This window comes from Odontomachus brunneus, unplaced genomic scaffold (assembly GCF_010583005.1).
Source record: "Odontomachus brunneus isolate Ranch 3 - 2012 unplaced genomic scaffold, Obru_v1 Obru_scaffold_013, whole genome shotgun sequence".
Lineage (NCBI taxonomy): Eukaryota > Metazoa > Arthropoda > Insecta > Hymenoptera > Formicidae > Odontomachus > Odontomachus brunneus.
In genome coordinates this window covers 2882970-2902423 of record NW_022639463.1, presented here as the reverse complement: position 1 = coordinate 2902423, position 19454 = coordinate 2882970, and the positions used below count along the sequence as shown (strand labels likewise).

The 19454-nt window shown below is 41.6% G+C and overlaps 3 protein-coding genes across 4 annotated transcripts; all 3 read left to right on the top strand.

Annotated features, from left to right (window-relative positions):
• Positions 1 to 32: 32 nt before the first annotated feature.
• LOC116841126 (protein disulfide-isomerase) lies at positions 33 to 7965 on the top strand. Of its 2 annotated transcripts, XM_032808690.1 has the most exons (12): positions 33 to 452; positions 1820 to 2151; positions 2565 to 2702; positions 2795 to 3025; positions 3113 to 3484; positions 3562 to 3690; positions 3888 to 3977; positions 5716 to 5916; positions 6039 to 6491; positions 6580 to 6918; positions 7021 to 7303; positions 7546 to 7965. In XM_032808690.1, exons 1-12 carry the CDS (start codon positions 302 to 304, stop codon positions 7797 to 7799), a joined length of 2973 nt encoding a protein of 990 aa, XP_032664581.1. In that variant the 5' UTR covers positions 33 to 301; the 3' UTR covers positions 7800 to 7965. The 2 variants fall into 2 exon arrangements, with proteins under 2 accessions (XP_032664581.1, XP_032664580.1); XM_032808689.1 differs by lacking the exons at positions 5716 to 5916; positions 6039 to 6491; positions 6580 to 6918; positions 7021 to 7303; positions 7546 to 7965 and adding an exon at positions 4101 to 5375 and having other exon boundaries at positions 46 to 452.
• Positions 7966 to 8112: 147 nt separating this feature from the next.
• LOC116841128 (dynein intermediate chain 2, axonemal-like) lies at positions 8113 to 11657 on the top strand. The gene is made up of 10 exons (XM_032808694.1): positions 8113 to 8325; positions 8724 to 8885; positions 8990 to 9245; positions 9326 to 9579; positions 9656 to 9815; positions 10313 to 10505; positions 10579 to 10714; positions 10769 to 10915; positions 11215 to 11430; positions 11512 to 11657. The coding sequence occupies exons 1-10, from the start codon at positions 8146 to 8148 to the stop codon at positions 11587 to 11589; spliced, it is 1782 nt and encodes a 593-aa protein (XP_032664585.1). The 5' UTR covers positions 8113 to 8145; the 3' UTR covers positions 11590 to 11657.
• On the top strand, positions 11632 to 19145 carry LOC116841122 (jouberin-like). Its single transcript, XM_032808683.1, has 6 exons — positions 11632 to 13766; positions 14193 to 14338; positions 14914 to 15267; positions 15456 to 15611; positions 16240 to 16688; positions 17052 to 19145. Exons 1-6 carry the CDS (start codon positions 12206 to 12208, stop codon positions 18004 to 18006), a joined length of 3621 nt encoding a protein of 1206 aa, XP_032664574.1. The 5' UTR covers positions 11632 to 12205; the 3' UTR covers positions 18007 to 19145.
• Positions 19146 to 19454: the final 309 nt, after the last annotated feature.

Genomic DNA, 19454 nt, shown 5'->3' with positions numbered 1-19454 from the left:
AAACCGGCCAGCCAATCAGCGACCCCCACGATGAGGGGACGATGCCACGCGTAAACGGCGATCCGGTGAGCCTATAGGTCGCGGCGCAGCATCGCGTCCGTTCACTCTTCGCGCGTTCCTCGTGGACGGTGTCCTCTTCCCCGTCTTCCTGTCTTCTTCGTTGCCGTTGCCGTCATCGTCACCGTCGTTCTCCTCAGCGAGGCGTATACACCGTAACTCGAGGAAAAGCGAGAGGAGGAAAGAGCGCGCAGACCCCGAAAGGAAGTAAGAGAGAGAGAGAGAGAAAGAGATACAGACCGTCATGAGATTCATCGGTGGATTCGGTTTGACGGCACTATGCCTTATCGCGGTGAGCCTCGCCAAGGTGGAGCTGGACGAGGGTATCTTGGTGATCAACAAGGACAACTTCGACAGCGTCATCAACGACAATGAATACGTGCTGATTGAATTCTGTGAGTATCCGTGGGCAATCTGTTGCTCTCCTCCTCGGTGCTGCACTTTCTGTACTCCGGGCGAGACGCGTCGCCGGACGTGTTGAGAGACGTCGAGGAAGAAGTGCGGGAGAGCGTAGAGAGAGAGGAGGAGAAAGAAAAGGCGAAAAAAAAAGAAACGAGGAGAACGAATTCGCCGGATGCGTCCTCCACGTGCACGCGATCCTCCGATCATCGCCGCATGCGTTCGCTGTCCATCCAGATGTGTACGTTCATACACGTCATCATTCGAGCATCCTCGAGGTTGGGATGTACGTTTATTCGCTCCGTCGCGTTTTCTTACCGCGTATTGAATGAAATACGTGTATATTTAGAATGGAGTAGCGACACGTCACGATATCTCGACTATCATGATGGTTCTCGAGCAGGTCACCTCTCCTCGTCAAACTTGTCGCTCTCTGCGCTTTCCTCGACCTACCGACACACGAAATGAGTTTACAGGCCTGCCTTTTTTAGCTAAACTAATGTCGTGCTGGAACTTTGGCCCCTTCTCCTTCAACGCTAGGTTATATGTTTCACTCTTCTCGTAAAAACTGCCACTCGATTCAGCTAAGAAAGAATAGACTAAATGCATGTTACGAGTGTTCGATCGTGGAAGGTGTCGACAAGACGAAGTTTCGTCTTGCTTATGCGATCGTTCTGCGAGATATCTGTTCGCAATGTTAGAGATATCTGATCTCTCAGATGTTCTTCGAACGCGCCTTTGGAAGCTCTAAACCTTTAGATTATCTTCGCGGAAGCGATAAGCCCACTCCCCCAAGGCACCTACGTTGCACTTCCTTTCCTTGTTACGCACGACCCACGCGTCGCGTTTATCTCGCTCTAGCGCGGAGAGTGTAAGAGAGTGCAGTCGTAAAGAAGACGAAGGAGATTCTCTTGTCTTCGTATTGCTTTTTTTACCGTTACAAATCGCCGCCATACAAATCGCTCGGCGATTGTGACCGGAACATCGCGAGCCGTGACGTTATGATGATTGCCGCTAATAATTGCCGGTACAATCGGTGCAACATCTGTGAGTCTGATCTAAATCAGCACAGCATACGCAGACTGGACGATATTTATCATATTTTTATCAAGGTTCGCACTTAATGTATTGATTTTTAAATTGGGGTCGATAAAACCACGACTTTTTTGAATTCCACAGATAACCATATGGTTCAACTCGACAGTAACGAATTGATCATTGTAGAATCTCAATTTACAGACCTGCAATTGTCTTACAACGTTTCTCTTCTTTCCACTTTCATCTCATGAATTTTCAGATTTTTTTTGTATAAAAAAGAGGCTTTAAATCATGTCTAAATTTCAACATATTGTTTTGATTGTAGATGCTCCATGGTGTGGACACTGCAAAGCATTGGCACCTGAATATGTTAAAGCAGCGAAGAAACTGGAAGAAAGTGATTCTTCGATTAAGTTAGCCAAAGTAGATGCGACGATTGAGACTCAGCTCGCTGAAAAGCACGGAGTCAAGGGATATCCCACTCTGAAGTTTTATCGTAAAGGCTCGCCAATCGATTATACCGGTGGTCGACAAGCGGACGATATTGTAAATTGGTTGAACAAGAAGACTGGTCCACCTGCCAAAGATTTACCAACCATTGACGAAGCTAAAGCATTTATTGAGGCACACAATGTCGCTATTGTTGGATTCTTTAAGGTAATTTTTAAGTCTGTATTATAACTCAATGTTTTAGTTGCATATCAGAATATCTTGTTGTAGTAACTAGAAAGTTTCTGTTTATGTTATTACCAAAATTTGCTTAACTAAGCATCACATTAATTCAACCAGGGTCTTTTTCTGTGTACGGAAGAAAGGTTTGGTATGGAAGTTTGGTTGAATTAAATTTTTGGTATGAACAAACCAGAAATTCTGTGGTTGAAGTTATTAGAATACTGTTCAAATTCAACAAGATTTTTGGTCATAACTTGCTTCTTTTTACTTTACTCACTAACAAATATAAATATTTGCACATTCTCAAAGATTAAAGAAGAATAACGGAGATATTAATTTGTTACAAATGATTATTTATCTGCTTATCTGTTTATATACATATATAGTAAATTTATTAGGACGTCAAAAGTGATGCGGCCAAGGTATTGTTGGATGTTGGTAACGCTATGGATGATCATGTCTTCGGTATTACAAGCAGTGATGAAGTATTTAAGGAATATGGTGTTGAGGATGGCAAGATTTTGTTGTTCAAGAAGGTAATGTTTACGTTTGCTGTTGCAAATAATTTTCTTGATAAAAAATCGATAAAAAAGGTATGATCAGTCACATTTACTTCTATTACTTTCAGTTTGACGAAGGCAAAGCTATCTATGACGGTGAGCTCACCATCAAAAATGTACAGAGCTTCATCACCGTGAATTCGTTGCCTCTGATTGTTGAATTCAATCAAGACACGGCGCAGAAGATCTTCAACGGAGACATCAAGAGCCACCTGTTGATTTTCCTTAGCAAAGAAGAAGGTCACTTCGAGAAATATGTTGAGGGAATTAAGGAGCCGGCGAAGAAATATCGCGGTGAGGTATGGAACGCCTAAACACCACTTATATGTATCACTGTGTTGTTCATGACAATCGGCGATATAATACTTTCAAATACTTTTGTTTAGGTTCTCTTTGTGACGATCGATTGCGACGAGACCGACCACGAGCGTATTTTGGAGTTCTTCGGTCTGAAAAAGGAGGATGTGCCCGCTATGCGACTTATCAAGCTCGAACAAGACATGGCCAAGTACAAGCCGGAGAACCCGGATCTGACCGCCGAGAACGTCTTTAATTTCGTCGCAGACTTCGTCGCGGGTAAACTGAAGCGGCATCTGCTCACGCAGGACTTGCCCGAGGATTGGGACAAGAACCCAGTGAAAGTTCTCGTCGGCACGAACTTCCATGAGATCGCCTACGATAAGGAAAAGGACGTCCTGGTCGAATTTTATGCGCCCTGGTGTGGTCACTGTCAGCAACTTGCGCCCATCTATGAGAAAGTACGTTATTGTCTTCATCTAGTTTAATGAATGCCGTCAATCGATAATTCCGCTAATCAAACGCATTGATTTCACAGCTGGGTGAGAAATACAAAGACAACGACAAATTAGTTATCGCGAAGATGGACGCTACTGTTAACGAATTGGAGGACGTGAAGATTATCAGTTTCCCTACGATCACGCTCTACAAAAAAGAAACAAATGAGGTACAGTTTGACTTAAGCCTTTTTTTTGTTAGCTGAACTAGCGGCGCACTTTTTCGTTCAACACTAAGTTATGTATTTGTTTTGCTCTAATTATAAAAAATATAATCCAACTCAGCTAAAAAAAAGAAAAAACTGATCTATCATATTAAGTGGATAATATGTTTAAAATGTGTTCATTTTAATTACTCGCGCTCTAGGCTGTGGAATACAACGGTGAAAGGACACTCGAGGGTCTCTCGAAATTCGTCGAATCCGGCGGAGAATATGAATCAGCTCCAACAAGCGAGGTATGTCAGACGAGAAACTGCAATGAAATTGTATCTCCATTGTGTGACACAAATTCCTTGCTTTTTCCAGACTCTGATAAAGAGGTCGTGGGTGCATACTCTTAAAATATTGTTCCGTTACAGGCTCAGGAAGAAGATGAAGACGATGATGTGCCAAGGAAAGACGAGTTGTAAACGCACATAATCATTAAGGAGTGAAATCAACATTAACTCGTCTCTTATATTTTCTGCATCCAGTCTACGAGCTCCATAATTTTTCCCGCTTACAGAGATATACGTATTTCTATGAAAATAATTCGGTGGTGCATTCTCACACTTAATTTAGAAACTAAGTTTATGAATCGATTCGCAGTGTGTACAATGTAAAATTAAGAGCACATTTGCAGCAGGGTTTTGCACAGGGTTATCGTCACGGTCGTCAGCCCAAATGGCGTACTTTTGTGATACAAAGGCTGCATTCCGTTATTTACTGCAAGTACTGTCAGTACTACCAACAGCGTTCCTAAATAGGTTACAGTGCACTGCGAAAGCACTTCGACAAGTTTGTGACGTCATGAATTTTGATGTCACTTCCTGCTACGGCTACTGCAGCTGGAGAGGTAAAGCAGTGGCAGTAAGATGGTGCGTTCCCATTTGTCACCTTGCAGCACCTCGACAGTGCTCGAAGTTAAAACGGAACGCTACTAGCAGTATACTTTCATGACGTCATAATGTCAGTACTCGCAGTAAATAAAGGAACGCACCCATAGTCGTCTCGTCGATAGCTGTGTAAGCCGCAGGATCATGAAAGTCCACGATGCATCGAAACAGTTTAACGCGCACGATAACGACACACGGATATCAGAAATACGGGTGTACGTTTCTTCACAATTATGCCATTTGCGTTGCGTGTCGTCCTCGCCGGCAACGTGACTTTTTGCCCTCTGAAAACTGCGTCATTTGTATATTTTTATCCACTTATTTTAAAATTCTCCATCTTTTCACGTCAAGGAAAGGGAGAATGATGCGTGGAAAAAATCATGATACTCGAAGATATTGAAAAATCACGAGTCACTTCTTATTTTTATATAAAAAAAAGGTTTATTTTTGTCTATACACCATATCTGTAAGGACCGTCGGCCGTTACGGTCGCGTGTCGGAGTCTCCAGGCACTCTGCGAGGGCTAGTGGTTTACAAATACATTTCCAATCACAGCATTTAAAACGATCGTGTGAATTTGATCGTTTTAGATACATTTAGGATAGGCAGCCGTTTCAATGTTCTCCTAGTTTTAATTGACTGAAACCCTAGAGAATTATTGATGATACACTTGTGAAGAAAAGAAAGGAAAAAAGTAAATGATATATATCCTTAAACCTTTATTATATATTATTCTTAATATATAAAGATATTATTCTATTTTCTGGTTTATATCTTTTATTACACACTCGCGCGCGCGAATGTGTGTGTGTGTGTGTTTTATTGACGATGCGTCCCGACAATGTGACTTTCAACGTGAGTTATTAAAAAATTCGCTCGCGCATAATGTAATGACAGAGCAAGTGAAGTAAACAAATGTGAAGAGGTAATAACTCGTACACACATTATTAGTCTTGCGTAAACTGACATTTGCGGCAATTTATTTGCCGACTGTTATGTATCGCATGTACGAAGGTTAACACTTTGAGTGGCACACGCAAATATTTTGTCTCTCTATTGGTATTGCTCTGTGATAATGGTCTGTATTTCTTTTTATTAGGATTGCGAAGGTATGGACGTTACGCATTGTACCTTAAATTTGTTGGGCTTGCATAAGCTGTTGTACGACACTCTATTGATCACGGAGCAGGTGAAAGAAGTGCTGAAAAGAAACTGCGAGGAGGCCGCGTTCGCTTTGAAGCCGTGGCCGGTGAAAATTATTGAAAAGCGGAAAGATGGATGTACTTGTAATCATAAGAAAGTATGATATAATTTATATATGTATATACTTTTTAATATTCTTAAATTTATAATTTAACTTGTCCACGTATACATTCGTGTAAATTGCTATGAACATATCTCGTTCGTTATACCGTTGATCAGGTTACCGTTGAGAGTGAAGTCAAGGAACTCGCCGCGGGGATTGACAGAGCGATAACCTTGGCGCAAGATTTACGGAAGAAGGTGAAGTTCAACGTGGCGCCTCAGAAGAGACCCTTGTGGAAAAGCCCGATTGAGAAAACTTCCTCGTCGGCTCCTGCGTCGAGCAGTCGCGGTCATAAAAACGCACCGCGGACGAACGAAACGCAAAAAATAAACGCTGCGAAAAGCGCTGGCGGCAAACGTTCATCAACCACGTTCGAGAGCGGCGGGGCAACTTCCGTCGCGTCGAGAAAGACACCCGCTAAACGAGAATTGAGAACGTCGCCTGCAAGCAGCGCCGCGAAGTCGAAGAGCGAAAGGAATTTTATACTGGAGAACAAATTGAACGTTAAAAAGATTGTTCCGTTGAAGCCACAAGCTGACGTTCGTGGCTCTAATAATACTTCACGAAGTGTACGTATTATTTATAATATTTCGAACAAAAAACATGTATTCTCACAAAATATTTAACGCAACATCGCTTCATTGTCTTTTATTTCAGCCGAAGAGATTTCTACCTTCGGCAACATTGGTTCCCGAACTGAGTAGCTTGATACACAACATGGCACAAAAATTTACGGAAAGTACGTTAGTTGTTTCCTTGGACGGTACCGAGCCTAATAATTGCCCGTTACACGATGGTAATCAATTCGTTGAACGCACGATCATGGTAGATGCAGCCGAGGCGCTTCGGCACTTTAACGTACCGAACGAGATTGTCAAAACTTTAAGAGCTTCTCACGTATTTTTCAAGATTACTGATACGAGTAATTTGAATGTTGTTAAAGAAGACAAAGCCCAGAAGTCGATCAATAATTTTCTGAAAGAATTCGAAGCGATGGTGAGTAACGCGGCACATAAGAGGGAACGCAAAACGAGAGGCTGTACGAGAGACCAATGTTTCCTCATTCATATTATTTCATTATTTTATTTTCACACATAGAACACGTCTGTACAAGATAGCTCAGGGGAAATATCTCGGTTGATTGATATGGCGCAGGAGTCGATATTATTATTCAGTAATATCTTCACCGGAAAATTTGATACGTCGCAATTCAACGACGTACAAAACTGGATCACGAAATCGAAGGCTATTTTGAAATCATATAACACCGAGAACACTATAGAAGATTGTATCAGCGAGAAATTAACTTGTAACGTTCCTTTGACAAGGGAATGGATTTCGAACGGTGTCTGGAATATCTCCTGCATGAAACACTTCAAAAGTATATTTCATTTTCATGTTTAGAGCAACTGAATCACAATATATTGTTATTACAATATAATGTTTCTATTTAATACATCTGTGCTGAGATTCTGTAACTCGTTATTGGAGTTAACGACAGTTTCGTTATCGTTGCGCAGCTTTTGTATACCGTAGAAAAGCCGCGCAATGATAACGAAATTGTTAACTCCAATAACGAATTACAGAATCCCAGCACAGGTCTCGATTTCTTCTGTTTTCTAGATTTCTCCGAGGCGCAATGTATAAGATACAACAACGAGAAGCAGTTACTGTCATTGTACGAAGCAGTGCAGAAGTTGCAACGTACGGAATACTTGAACACGTTGATTCAAACTATATTACGCGATGTGATACCTGCGATCAAATCTAATATCGATCCCACAAGCGCGGAATATGTGCGAACGTACAAGACGATGTTTATCCTTTGCCAGGGTTTGAATCCCGAAGTGCCAGTTTTAGTTAGGACTGACAGTTAAGCCTTGCTCTACGATATATGCCTTTACTCTCAGTTACTATAGTAACCATTGTGTCCGTACAGCTACCTTCCGCGAAAGTACAGACTGTGCAGAGTTGCGTCGTCACGTTGACGATTGATTTTTTATGTTATCATTATACTATTGATAAGTAAGCAAGTGTTGTCATATTTACTAATAATTAAATAAATAAGAATTTCGTGTTATTTTAAGATTTTTCAACAAATGTGAGAGCAATAAAATACTTAAATATATATAAAGTACTATTTAATTATAATATTAAAGTAAATGGTCCTTTGTTCGATCTTTTTGTACCCTATGCACAATTTTCAAGTTATCATCATAAACAATGGACACGGAGTATAGTTATACGAAGAAAAGAATACATTTCGGGAAAAAATGCAACTTTTCCGACATCGACGTGGTCGAAGCAGAGATCAAGTCGAATCCGGAGCTGATGAGCAACTACGTCAGAATGGATCCTGTGACGCACGCTACACAGTGTAGTAAAGTATATGCGGTTCATGAGGTACACATTCAAACGATATTTCCCATGAAAGATATCTCAGTCCAAACAACATATGTTTTTACATATTTATACATTACACAAGTGCATTGCAAAACAGTATAGACATAATAAAGTTGGGAGCTCACCAAATTCTACAAAAATTGGAAATCATTAACTTGTAATTATATTACTAATTATTATTAGCATTATTACTATTTATTATTATTTTATATTTTTAATTATTATATTTATTATATTATTCTTGTGTAAGTCAATCGATAATGGCTCTTAATTTTAACAGTTTAGTAAGCTCATAACTTCATTGTGTCTAAGTCATTTTGCAATTCACTTTACATTTGTACATTTATACATTTATATACATTTATATATTTATACATTTGTATAAATATATATCTCAGGTGAACACAACAACTGCGACATTCAGAGATAACAAAATGTTCCACTACGAGGGTGGTTGGCCGAAGGACATAAATATGAAGGATCTGGAGCAAACGGTCAGGTATAGACGCAAGATCGAGAAGGACGAGTTGTATATTCACACGATGCTCCAATTGTTGCCTGTAAATCGTGAACTCTCCTATCGAGCGTGTTAAACCTTCGGAATTGCTATTCTGTGATATTTATGTGGAAATTTGTTCCTTTCCTTCTCTTTTTCCTCGTCAAGTCGATGGAGCACTGCATCCTACAGAACAACGCCTGCAACATCTACGAGCAGTATTTCGCCGACGTGGAAGTGATCCCACTGGTACAGAGAGCGTTCTCGCGCACGGTGAACGTGTACCGCGACCCTTCGAATACGAAACGGCAGGTTACTCATTTGTCGTGGTCGCCGGATCAGGGCAACCGCTTCGCGGCCAGTTACTGCAACGTCGACTTCAAGAATACCAACAATAATTACACGTCGTACATCTGGGAAGTAGGTACGTTAAGCGTAGAATTCTGCTGAGAGTATCGTATCGCCTGGTGATACAAGATCTTGAAAGAAGGAAAACAATCACAGAGAACCCGAACAGCGCCTACATGACGTTGAAGCCTTTCTACCCGCTTTTGACGTTGGAATACAGCCCCAAGGACAGCAACACCTTGGTGGGCGGCTTGATGACCGGACAAGTGGCCTGCTGGGACATCAGAAGGGGTGCGGAAGCGGTGGATACTAGCTCGGTGGAGTTCAGCCACAGAGATCCGTGCGATAAGGCCCTGTGGATTAATTCGAAGACCGGTACCGAGTTCTTCAGTGCTTCAAAGGACGGACAAGTGTGTAATCTTGACTGATTGTACACAGTTGTCGTTATCGTCAACGGGATTAATATGTTAAGAGATACATTTGTAGATTAAATGGTGGGACACCAGAAAGTTGCAGGTCCCGACAGAGACGTTGGTTATTGACCTGCTGAAGCCTGAGGAGCAGAATGTGGACAAGGCGATTGGTATCTCGGCGCTTCAGTTTGAGCCATCGATAGGGACGCGTTTCATGTGCGGCTTGGAGAATGGTATCGTTCACAAAGGGTAGAAAGTTCACGGGCAATATCCCATCTATGGGACGCTTCTCTTTTCATTGAATAAAATTTGCAGAACAGAAATCTGCATAATTTTATTTTCATTTTTTTTTTATTTTTATGTTTTTAACACTTAATTCTCATTTATATATCTATGTCTTCGATAAGGATAGTACTAATCTAAGAATAGGTCTTAGTACTAATACTAATCAAATAGGCCTTTAACAGACAAATACTTTTAATTAGAAATGCTTGCGAAATAATTGTAACTTTTAATCGACTGAAAACTGCGTCCTCGACTGCGTCCTGAAATGTTGCAAACAATTTCTTATTAATACGAATAATGAATTGGATTGTTTTATATCGAGATGCTTGATATCGACGATACGAAAAAAAAGACACACTCATGAAGAGTTATTCGTCTGATTCTAAAATCGCGAGTGTAATTTGCTCATCTAATTGATAGATCGAGTAATTTCCATTTCGTTCAGGTATAGTAATTTCGGGCAATCGCAAGGGCAAAACACCTGGTGAGAAAATAGCGACAAGATTCAGGGCCCAATATGGACCGGTAATAAGTCTGGAGAGAAACCCGACGTTCGTGAAGAACTTCTTGACGGTCGGCGACTGGACCTCTAGGATATGGTCGGAAGATTGCAGGGAGTCCTGTATAGCTTGGACCCCGTAAGTTCCAAGCTCAAACTCAAGGATAGTGAGAGACCTTTGGTCTCGTTAGCAAATATCGTTATTCTTTCAGCGGCCACCGAGACTTCCTCACAGGCGGCGCGTGGAGCAGCACACGTTACTCTGTGTATTTCTTAACCAAAACGGACGGCACATTAGATGTCTGGGACTTCCTGATTCAACAGGACAGCCCGGTTCTCAGTGTGAAGGTAACGTATCTATTTTCGTACGTGATCATTTATTGCTATACAATCTTTTCGAAGGTCTGCGACGAGAGTTTGACGTGTATACGACCTCATGAGCAAGGACAGCTAGCCGCAGTCGCAAACAAGAAGGGTGCGACGTATCTGATCGAATTTTCGGAAGCGTTGACGGTCAATCAGAAGAACGACAAATTGTTGTTAACTGCGGTAAGTATTTCCGTCAAATAAGAAGGTATTGTAGAAAATGATTCCGTTGTGGCTTTGTTGATGTTAACATTTAAAACATTAATATCAAAGAAAGGATTAATAAGAGCCGAGCGTTGGTGTTCGTGCGATAACATTATTTGATTTCAGAGAGATTATGAGTGTTTATTTTACTTTGCTAACACTTGAACTATTAAATGAGTCGATTATTATAATGACTAACAATGAACACTACCGGTATCATGGTTATTCAGTCTAAACGATCAGTCTCTTCATTAATAATGCACTGCCAATTGGTTCAGTTGCTTGATCGCGAGACGCGCAGAGAGAAGGTGATAGAAGCGAAGAATCGGGAGCAACGATTGAAGATGAGGGCTTTCAAGCTGCACGGCGAGACCGACTTGGTCGATTCTTCCGCAAAAGCGGACGAACGGGACGATTCCAAGGACTCATCCAACGATTTGAAGAACACGTTGATAACGCAGTGTGAACAGGACTATGAGAACCTGATCGAGGCGGTAAAGGAGTTTCTGGTCATTGCATATCCGTTGATTAATTTCACCCAATCCAATATGTATTTATCGTTCGTTATTTCGTAGGAATTAGCTCGAGAAGCAGAGGCGAGTCATGTGGAGTTGAACAACAACGTGTTGCAGAACGGTACGGCGATGAATTGAAGCGTTCCCGTTTCGCTCGCAGATGTTTCACCGCAAGACAGAATAAATTTGCATACCTATCTCTGTATCTCTTTCGTCTTTCTTTCTCTTTCGTTTGTTATCTATTATTTCATACATTATTTTGTCTCCTTTCTATCTTTTGTTTCTTCTCCTAGATGCGTGTACTTTTTCATTGAAAACATAAAATTCGTCCGGAGAAGTCGACGAAATGCACAAAGAAGAGTTTCAAACGGTAAGGCTCGCCCATGCGACCACCGTATCGATCGATTCGTCATCGTTCCACGCGAACATTCAGGTGTGGGAGTACCTCTATACCTGACGTGCACCTGGCGCGCGTTTGTTTGTAGTAACGAGTTGCGACATGTTGCTTGCAAACTGCACGACGAATCAGCGCGGCGTTCGCGAGGTCGAAGGCTCAGAATGACACCGAGACGGAGACGGTAAGCGGGACAGAATCGTGCTGTTCGTCGACAGCACCGAGGGCAAACTCGTTCGCATCGTAAGTGATGAATCGATACGCAAGTGGAACACACGCGATGCTCTCTTTTGAGCGACCTTAATCGTCAGCTAACGACTCATTGTCGATTCTGGAGGCGTAGAGAGAGTCGAGGAAAAGATGGCTTCGAGGGGTAGGATACTGAAGCGATCGCGGCATGTGTCGTCCTTCCTGGAGGAGTCGATGGAGAGCGCGACTCCGTCGAAGACGACAGTGGATGTCGTCGTAGACGTTCACAACGAGGGTGAACGCTTGCAACAAGACAACGAGAGCGTCCCCGTGGCTGAATCCTCCGACGAGAAAGAAGCCAAACAATCGGAGAGATCTGACGGTTCCAAGGGTTCGTCAAAGCAAGTGAGCGAGGCGCCTCGTGATCGTCGCGTCGTCGTAACCAGGACTCGTCTCGACGAAACGCGAGATCGTGTGACACTGGAATCATTCGATTTGATCGAAGAGATCGGCGCACCAGAGAGAAGTTCGAAGACGCCGGAGGAGATCGAGCCTTTCCCCGAGGTGAAACCACGCCGAAGGAAACAGTGGAGCACCGTGAATGTGGCGAGCGAGCCGGAAGACATTTCGAGAAGGCAACCGCGGAAACGCTGGTCCAAAGACACCAGTGTGATCCGACTGCCTGAAACGCGCGATTCATCTCCGTTGATTGACAATGGCGATGTCGAGGAGCCGCGTAAACCGGTCCCGGCACCGCGGTCTAACGTGCGGCGGAACGCCTTTTTCTTCGACAACCCGGCGTTCGTGTCCGAAAATGAGGAGGTTCTCAGGATCGAAACTGATCATCAGCGAGAGAGCACAAAGATCGAGATGAGAAGAATGAGTGATCGTTCGTCGAATGTTGAGGACGTTGAAGAGACGCGGACGAGCGGCACGTCCAGCGGCTCCCTGAAGAAGAACGCTCAGGAGACGAGCATGAGAAGCAAACGTGAGCGTTTCGCGGACAGCGGTGCTCGCTCCACGAGGACAAGCAGGTCCTCGGGAAGCAGGAAGAACAGCACCGGTGAGATGAATTCGTCGTCGAGCCTGGGAAAGGTCACCGATATTCAATCGAGCTCGATCACTTATGAGGAGACGTCGACGGGTGACAAGAAATACCCAGAAGCGATTCAGGATCGGGGATTGAGGAAAAGGGAACGATCTCTGTTCAGGAAGAAGGACGTTCTCTCGAACGACGAAAAGGTCAGCTCGTCTGCGAAGGATGGGCGATCCACCGGTGACACTGAGGCGGATACGAGAGTCCGGAGGAAGAAGAGGAAGAAGCGAAAACAGGGGAAGGAAGATAGGGATAAGGAAAAGAGCGACAAGCGTGAAGAAGCGGAAGTCAAATACATTTCCGTGACAGTTCATAGAACGGACCTGCTGGAAGCGGATTACGCGAACGCTAAACGACCAATGGTGAAGGTACACATTGTGGACGCACGTACGGGCAATTATCTGAGGAGCACGGACAATTGCGAAAACGTTAGTGTATTCCTCCAGCCGATGATTACCGGCAAGTTCGACTTTAAAGAGAACCGCTCGATGATACCGGTTTGGGAGGAGGAGCTCATCTTTGAGCACGACTTCAACGCGATCACAAGACGCAACGAGAATAGTCAAGTGGTAATCCTCTTCGAGGTGATAGACCCGCTGAGTTTTGCCGAGGCGAGCTTCAGTTACGACAGATTCGGCAAGTTTTTTCGCATGGCAATGGGTTCCTTCAACACTTTTTCACGCAAACTATTCTTTAATCGTATATTAGTTTATTATTAGTTTCTTTTCTGTTAATTTCGTCAATTTTGTAAATCTGTTTATCATTTCTTTATTATTCTATTTTTATTATTTCTATTTCTAGTTTTATTATTAATTTTACTGTTAATTTTCTATAAATCCTTTTATCATATTTTTATTATTTTTTATTATTTTTTTTTTATTATCGTTCCTTTTTATTTTATTTATTCTTTATGGCTTTGCAGTTCGAGAAATCTGACACGCAAAGTACTAAATACATTTAAAAATTATCTTTCATTTCTAATACACGATACAAATTTTAGAAAGAACTTTTGATAGCTCACAGGCTTGCTATAAATAAATGACGTATTTTTCGTTATTTCAGGTAACGAAGGGTGTTGGAACAAAATAGCCTGGGCATTTCTTAAGCCATTAGGGTGTAATGACACTCTTCACACGGACAAAAAAATACGGCTACAACTTTACAAACCCAGGCGAAGTTTTAAGAAATACGACAGGCACAAATGCGAGGTATCCTTTGTTTAATCGCCGATAAGTTTTCGGTGTGTTTATAACATTCAAACTGTTTTCAAAAGTCCGATAACTACTTTCTCAAATTGTTTTCGTTATCATAAAATATCATTCTGCTATTAAGAAAAGCGATTATTCAGTTTACTTTTCTCCTTTTAAATAATGTTTACCTTCAACAAAGAATATTTTCTTAGTAATAATTTTAAAGTATACTCATCAAAAATTTTAGAAAAGCTCATTATTTATTATACTTAAAAGAATTTATTCTCTTTATAAAGATATTAAATATTCTCTTTATAAGAACATTACGAAACTTTATCGAAGAAAAAGTTAGCTCGACTTTATGTGTCTGTTACAACTTTCACGATACTTACTCTTTTCCGGGCTTTGTACTTCCCAAATACTCTTCAAGTAAAATTTCAAAATACATGCACATCACAGGGTTTAATGTCGGACACAATGGATTGACTCTTTTTTGATAACAATTAAATAATGAAGTTTTATTCAAAGAAATTTACGGTATAATGCAATTCGACATTGCAATATATTTGATTCTTTGCATTGTGTTTGTGCAGGTGTATGCGTGGTGGCAATCAAACAATAGGGACAAATATCCCAGTAGCCTCTTCGTAACGGTAACTTCCGTGTCACCGCCGAAGGTCAAACCAGTGTTGTATCGGCAATTAGCGATGAAAGATGTCTATGATACACGAAGCGACCTGCAACACTCGTACGCGCGTACCTCGACCGCTCTCAGTTTACCGAAATGGGCACGCTTGGCCGCACAGTCGTGTAAAATTCCAAATGAGAAGGTATTCGAGACGGAAACGAGCGAGAACGGATGTTTCTACGTGGCGTTCAGCAGCGACGGCAAGTATTTGGCTTGCGTCCATTCCGAGGAGTACAGTTATCCCGTTGTCGTTTACGAGGTGAATCCGCTGAATAAAACTAATTGCTATTGGAGAACAGGGAAATTAGATAAATTAGATCGTTTCACATTAATTCGCACTTTGGAACAACTTGATCCGGTATCTCCTTGTAATAAATTCTTTTATTTTACGTGCATTCCTAGTGAAATACTGTGGCAAATTCACGTGATCATCGTCGCCAATTTCAGGTCGAAACCGGCAAGATTCACGTGCGATTTCTCGGCCACAAGACCTTCGTCTATTCTCTAAGCTGGTCTAGCGACGATCGCTGTCTGTTGTCGGCGTCCGCGGATCAAACGGCACGTATCTGGGATGTTCGCAATCGGATTGTACAACAAGTCGAGGTAGTCAGAATGCATCCTTTAAATTTTTAAATTTCTTATGCAAACCGCAAAAGATGCGGACGGGGAAGAGAATAAGACAAACACAGCGTATGCAGAAAAATATATGTTGCATTCAAGTAAACGTTACTTGTTTCAAGTATTTCATAAGTTTATGTATCCGTAATTCTATTATAAATAAATTCATCTCATAAGTATTGCATTTATTTAAAGTATACTTTGAATAATTTTAAAATTTCAATCAAATTAAAAGAAAAATTTGGTTTACTCTCTCTCATTACATAGAGTCGAACCAATTTTTTCTTCTAAAGTTTTATAATATTCTTATAAAGAAAAGAGATTCTCTTTCCTTTTAGGTATACATGGTGTAATGAGTTTTTCTAAAATTTATGATAAGTATATTTTAAAACAAGTTTTTACCTATTATCAAGAAAATATTTTTTGAAGATAATCATTACTTATATAAAAGAGAAAATAAGCTAACTAATCGCTATTCTTAGCAGTATAATATTTTTCTATGTCTACCTTTCTTTAATGACAAAGAAAACTTTTTTTAGAAAAAATCGTTCGTAACGTTCGGTTAAAATTAATTCTCGGCCATTCATTCAAGCCGCTGAATTTTCACTTGCAGATGCTGCCGCATCCCACGTACGTATATTGCGCCAAGTACGCACCCGGCAACACGACGATCGTGGCGACGGGATGTTACGATCGCATAGCACGCATCTGGGCGAACGACAAGCGATCGCGGGAGCGAGTACTGTGTCAGGAGCTGGAAGGTCACGAGGGTTTCATCAATTCCGTGGTTTTTCAAAAGAGCGATGACTTGATCACGGCCGACAGTGTGGGTATGATAATCGTCTGGTCGGCACGGAAAAACAGCAAGATGCCGTCGAAGCGTGAATGGTTTATCGCGAGGAGAATAAAGGTACGGGAGATCGAAGGGGTAGTTATCAACACGATCGCCTTACATCCTCTTGAATCCAGACTCTTGGTGCATTCGAGGAACAGCGGGCTGCGAATGTTGGACATTGCAACCGGTGTGGTCTTGCAGAGATACGATGGACTGAACAATCAAAAGTACGTGTATCTTTGTCATCATTATCGTAACATATCCCTACTCTCTACCCTCATTCTCTAAGCATTTATAAAGGAAGCTCCTGCGCCGAGAAATAACTCAGTTTTAAGTTGTTCCTCTTCCCGAAGAAGTAAACCGAAATGTTCATAAAAAAAATCCACGAAGAACGCGGTACTAACCCAGATCGAGCATTTCTCCATCATCTAAGCGACCTTTGAATCTGAATAGATGTGACATTCATCGCGAACGCAATTCTTAACCCGATCGGAAAAAATCTAAGTTTACCCCGAACCTACAAACAATTTTGACTACCATATATCATTGACAATATCATCGTCATGTCATCTATGATATATCATCTGTAGGGTTCAGACGAAAGCGTGCATCTCTCCATGCGGCAGTTTGGTCTTTTGCGGCGGTGAGGATTCGGTACTGAACGTCTGGCATTTGGAGACTGGCGAGCACCTAGCTAAATACACGAACGAACGCGACTATCGAGCAGTTACGTGCGTGGACTATCATCCGTATAACCACGTTTTGGCGTATTCTGGCTTTGGAGGTCCAACAGCAGTCCGAGTGTTAAGGTTCAACAAGGACGCGAGTAACAACGACGTCGGTCTGATGATCATAGCCGAAGCGCGAAACTCAAGAGAACAATCGATTGATAGTAATCATAGATTCAGATCAACTGGCTCTCTTAGGAACGCACAACAATCAAAGTCGTATACGTCGCGATTGTTACTTAACGAGTTTGACGAGACCGGATTACAAACAACATCCAGCGACGTTCTTGAGCCACAACGCAGAGAACGACATTGCAGAGATGATCTGTACGTGAACGAGACACGACGCAGAATACACCACTGGCCCGAGAATCTACAGTCGATCTTGGCAGGGACGACACCAAACGTCATGCAGCAGTTCAACGGAAGCGTAGAGGCGGCAGAAGAGGGACGTGCGGGTGTAACGGAAGAACTACAACTCAGAGACATGTTGAGGACTTTGCGCTTGCAAAGACCTCGCAGCTCTGATCTGCCTCCTGGCGTGTGTCTCCCTCGGGATGCAACTGACACGATCGGTGAAACGAGTAGGTCGGAGACTTCACGTGGAAATATGCAAAACAAATACAGAACACGTGCTACAAACAGTGCGGGGCATAAGGAAAATGTCGAGAAAAGGCATTCGCCGCGTCGATTTTCCGCTGATGTTATCATCGATGTGGATCCCCCGAATCTCGAGCAGACTTCGAGAAGCGATAGTTCGCCACGGAGCGACGGAACCTTTGTTATAACTAGGGAACATCTTAACCAAGAAGTTTAGACAACATATATGTATAAAAATGATTTCAGACACCATGAAAAGACGTCTATCACAAGACATTTTCAAGATCATGTGGAGCAGTCTATATTACCGATTGTAATATTCATGTATGCGTTGCTACAACAAATGACGTAATAATCTGATAGTTTTCGTGAGCGTCGTGTATGGGGAGAGTTTGTGGAGACCTCGGAGAAACTTACAATCAGACTGTGGACATTGCTTATGTGACGGTCGATTTTTTTGAGTTGCTATGTCGAATGATACTTTTCTTCCAAGGTAAAACACTCAATTATTGACATTCTCTTGGCTATTCGTTCTAGAAAAAAAAGAGAATCTGGTTTTTATTCATACAATCAGTATTGTAGTTAAATGTATCGTTGTTAACTTCTTACTTGCATTTGATGAATCCAAAAGAGAACTTCATCACTTAAATCGTGAATAATTGCTATTGATCATATGGAAAACCAGAGTGTTCTCCTAGAGTGTCAATAAGCTAAAGGGGACTAACAATTGGGTGTTTTATCCCATGTACGGTTCTTTAAAGTAGGCATGATCAATCTCGTGCTCTGGAACCATGATGTTCCCCTTCTCTGTCCTCTCGCGAAGTAAGATGGAGAAAAAGTGAAATGAAACAGACACAGATAGAGAGCAATTTAAAGATAGAAAAGAGCATCAGCGTTTGAGAATGGAGGAAAGAGACTCCTCTACTTGAAGAGGTTGATCATGTTGCTTTAATATTTTACCGACAACATCGTTAACTACAGGCAGTCATCGATATCTAATTTTTACCTGAGCAGGGCGGATGAGCAAACGCGTATTTTTGATCGTAATTCTCCATCGATTACAGCACAATGAATACTAAGTAAAATAATAAGTAAAACATGTGCTTCCCCTTTCTAATGCCCAAATGACGCCAAATGTCAAAGCTCTAGTGTTTTAATGTCCCAATATCAATATCGTGTACATGTATATGTCTAAAAGTAGTCTTAAGCAGGACGTCAAAGATGTTTTTTTAACAACTTTGTAAGACGCCTCTTCGGAATTTTAAGACATTACAAAGTAATATCTGGATACATAATGTGGCGATACAAAATGTAAATATGTTGTACAAAATATAAGATTTGTTCGTTTTTGAGATATATCATTCTTGTTAAAACGTATCGCGTTATGTTAAAAAGAACGTAAATCCATAAGTCTATAACAGATGATTTAAACATTAAGCCTTAAAAGTTGACTAATTACAGTCAAATGTGAAGAGAATAATTATGATTAGTCAATTTCTAAGACGTTTAAATCACCTGTTATAGACTGGGATTAATGCACGGATCGTGTTTCCTATCCACACGAAAATTATAGGCGTAGCACGGACACGCACCAAACGAAGACTTTATCGGCAGTGCTGAAAAATGGGTGCAGCGAACGTAGTCCCAGATAGTTAAAAATGGTGC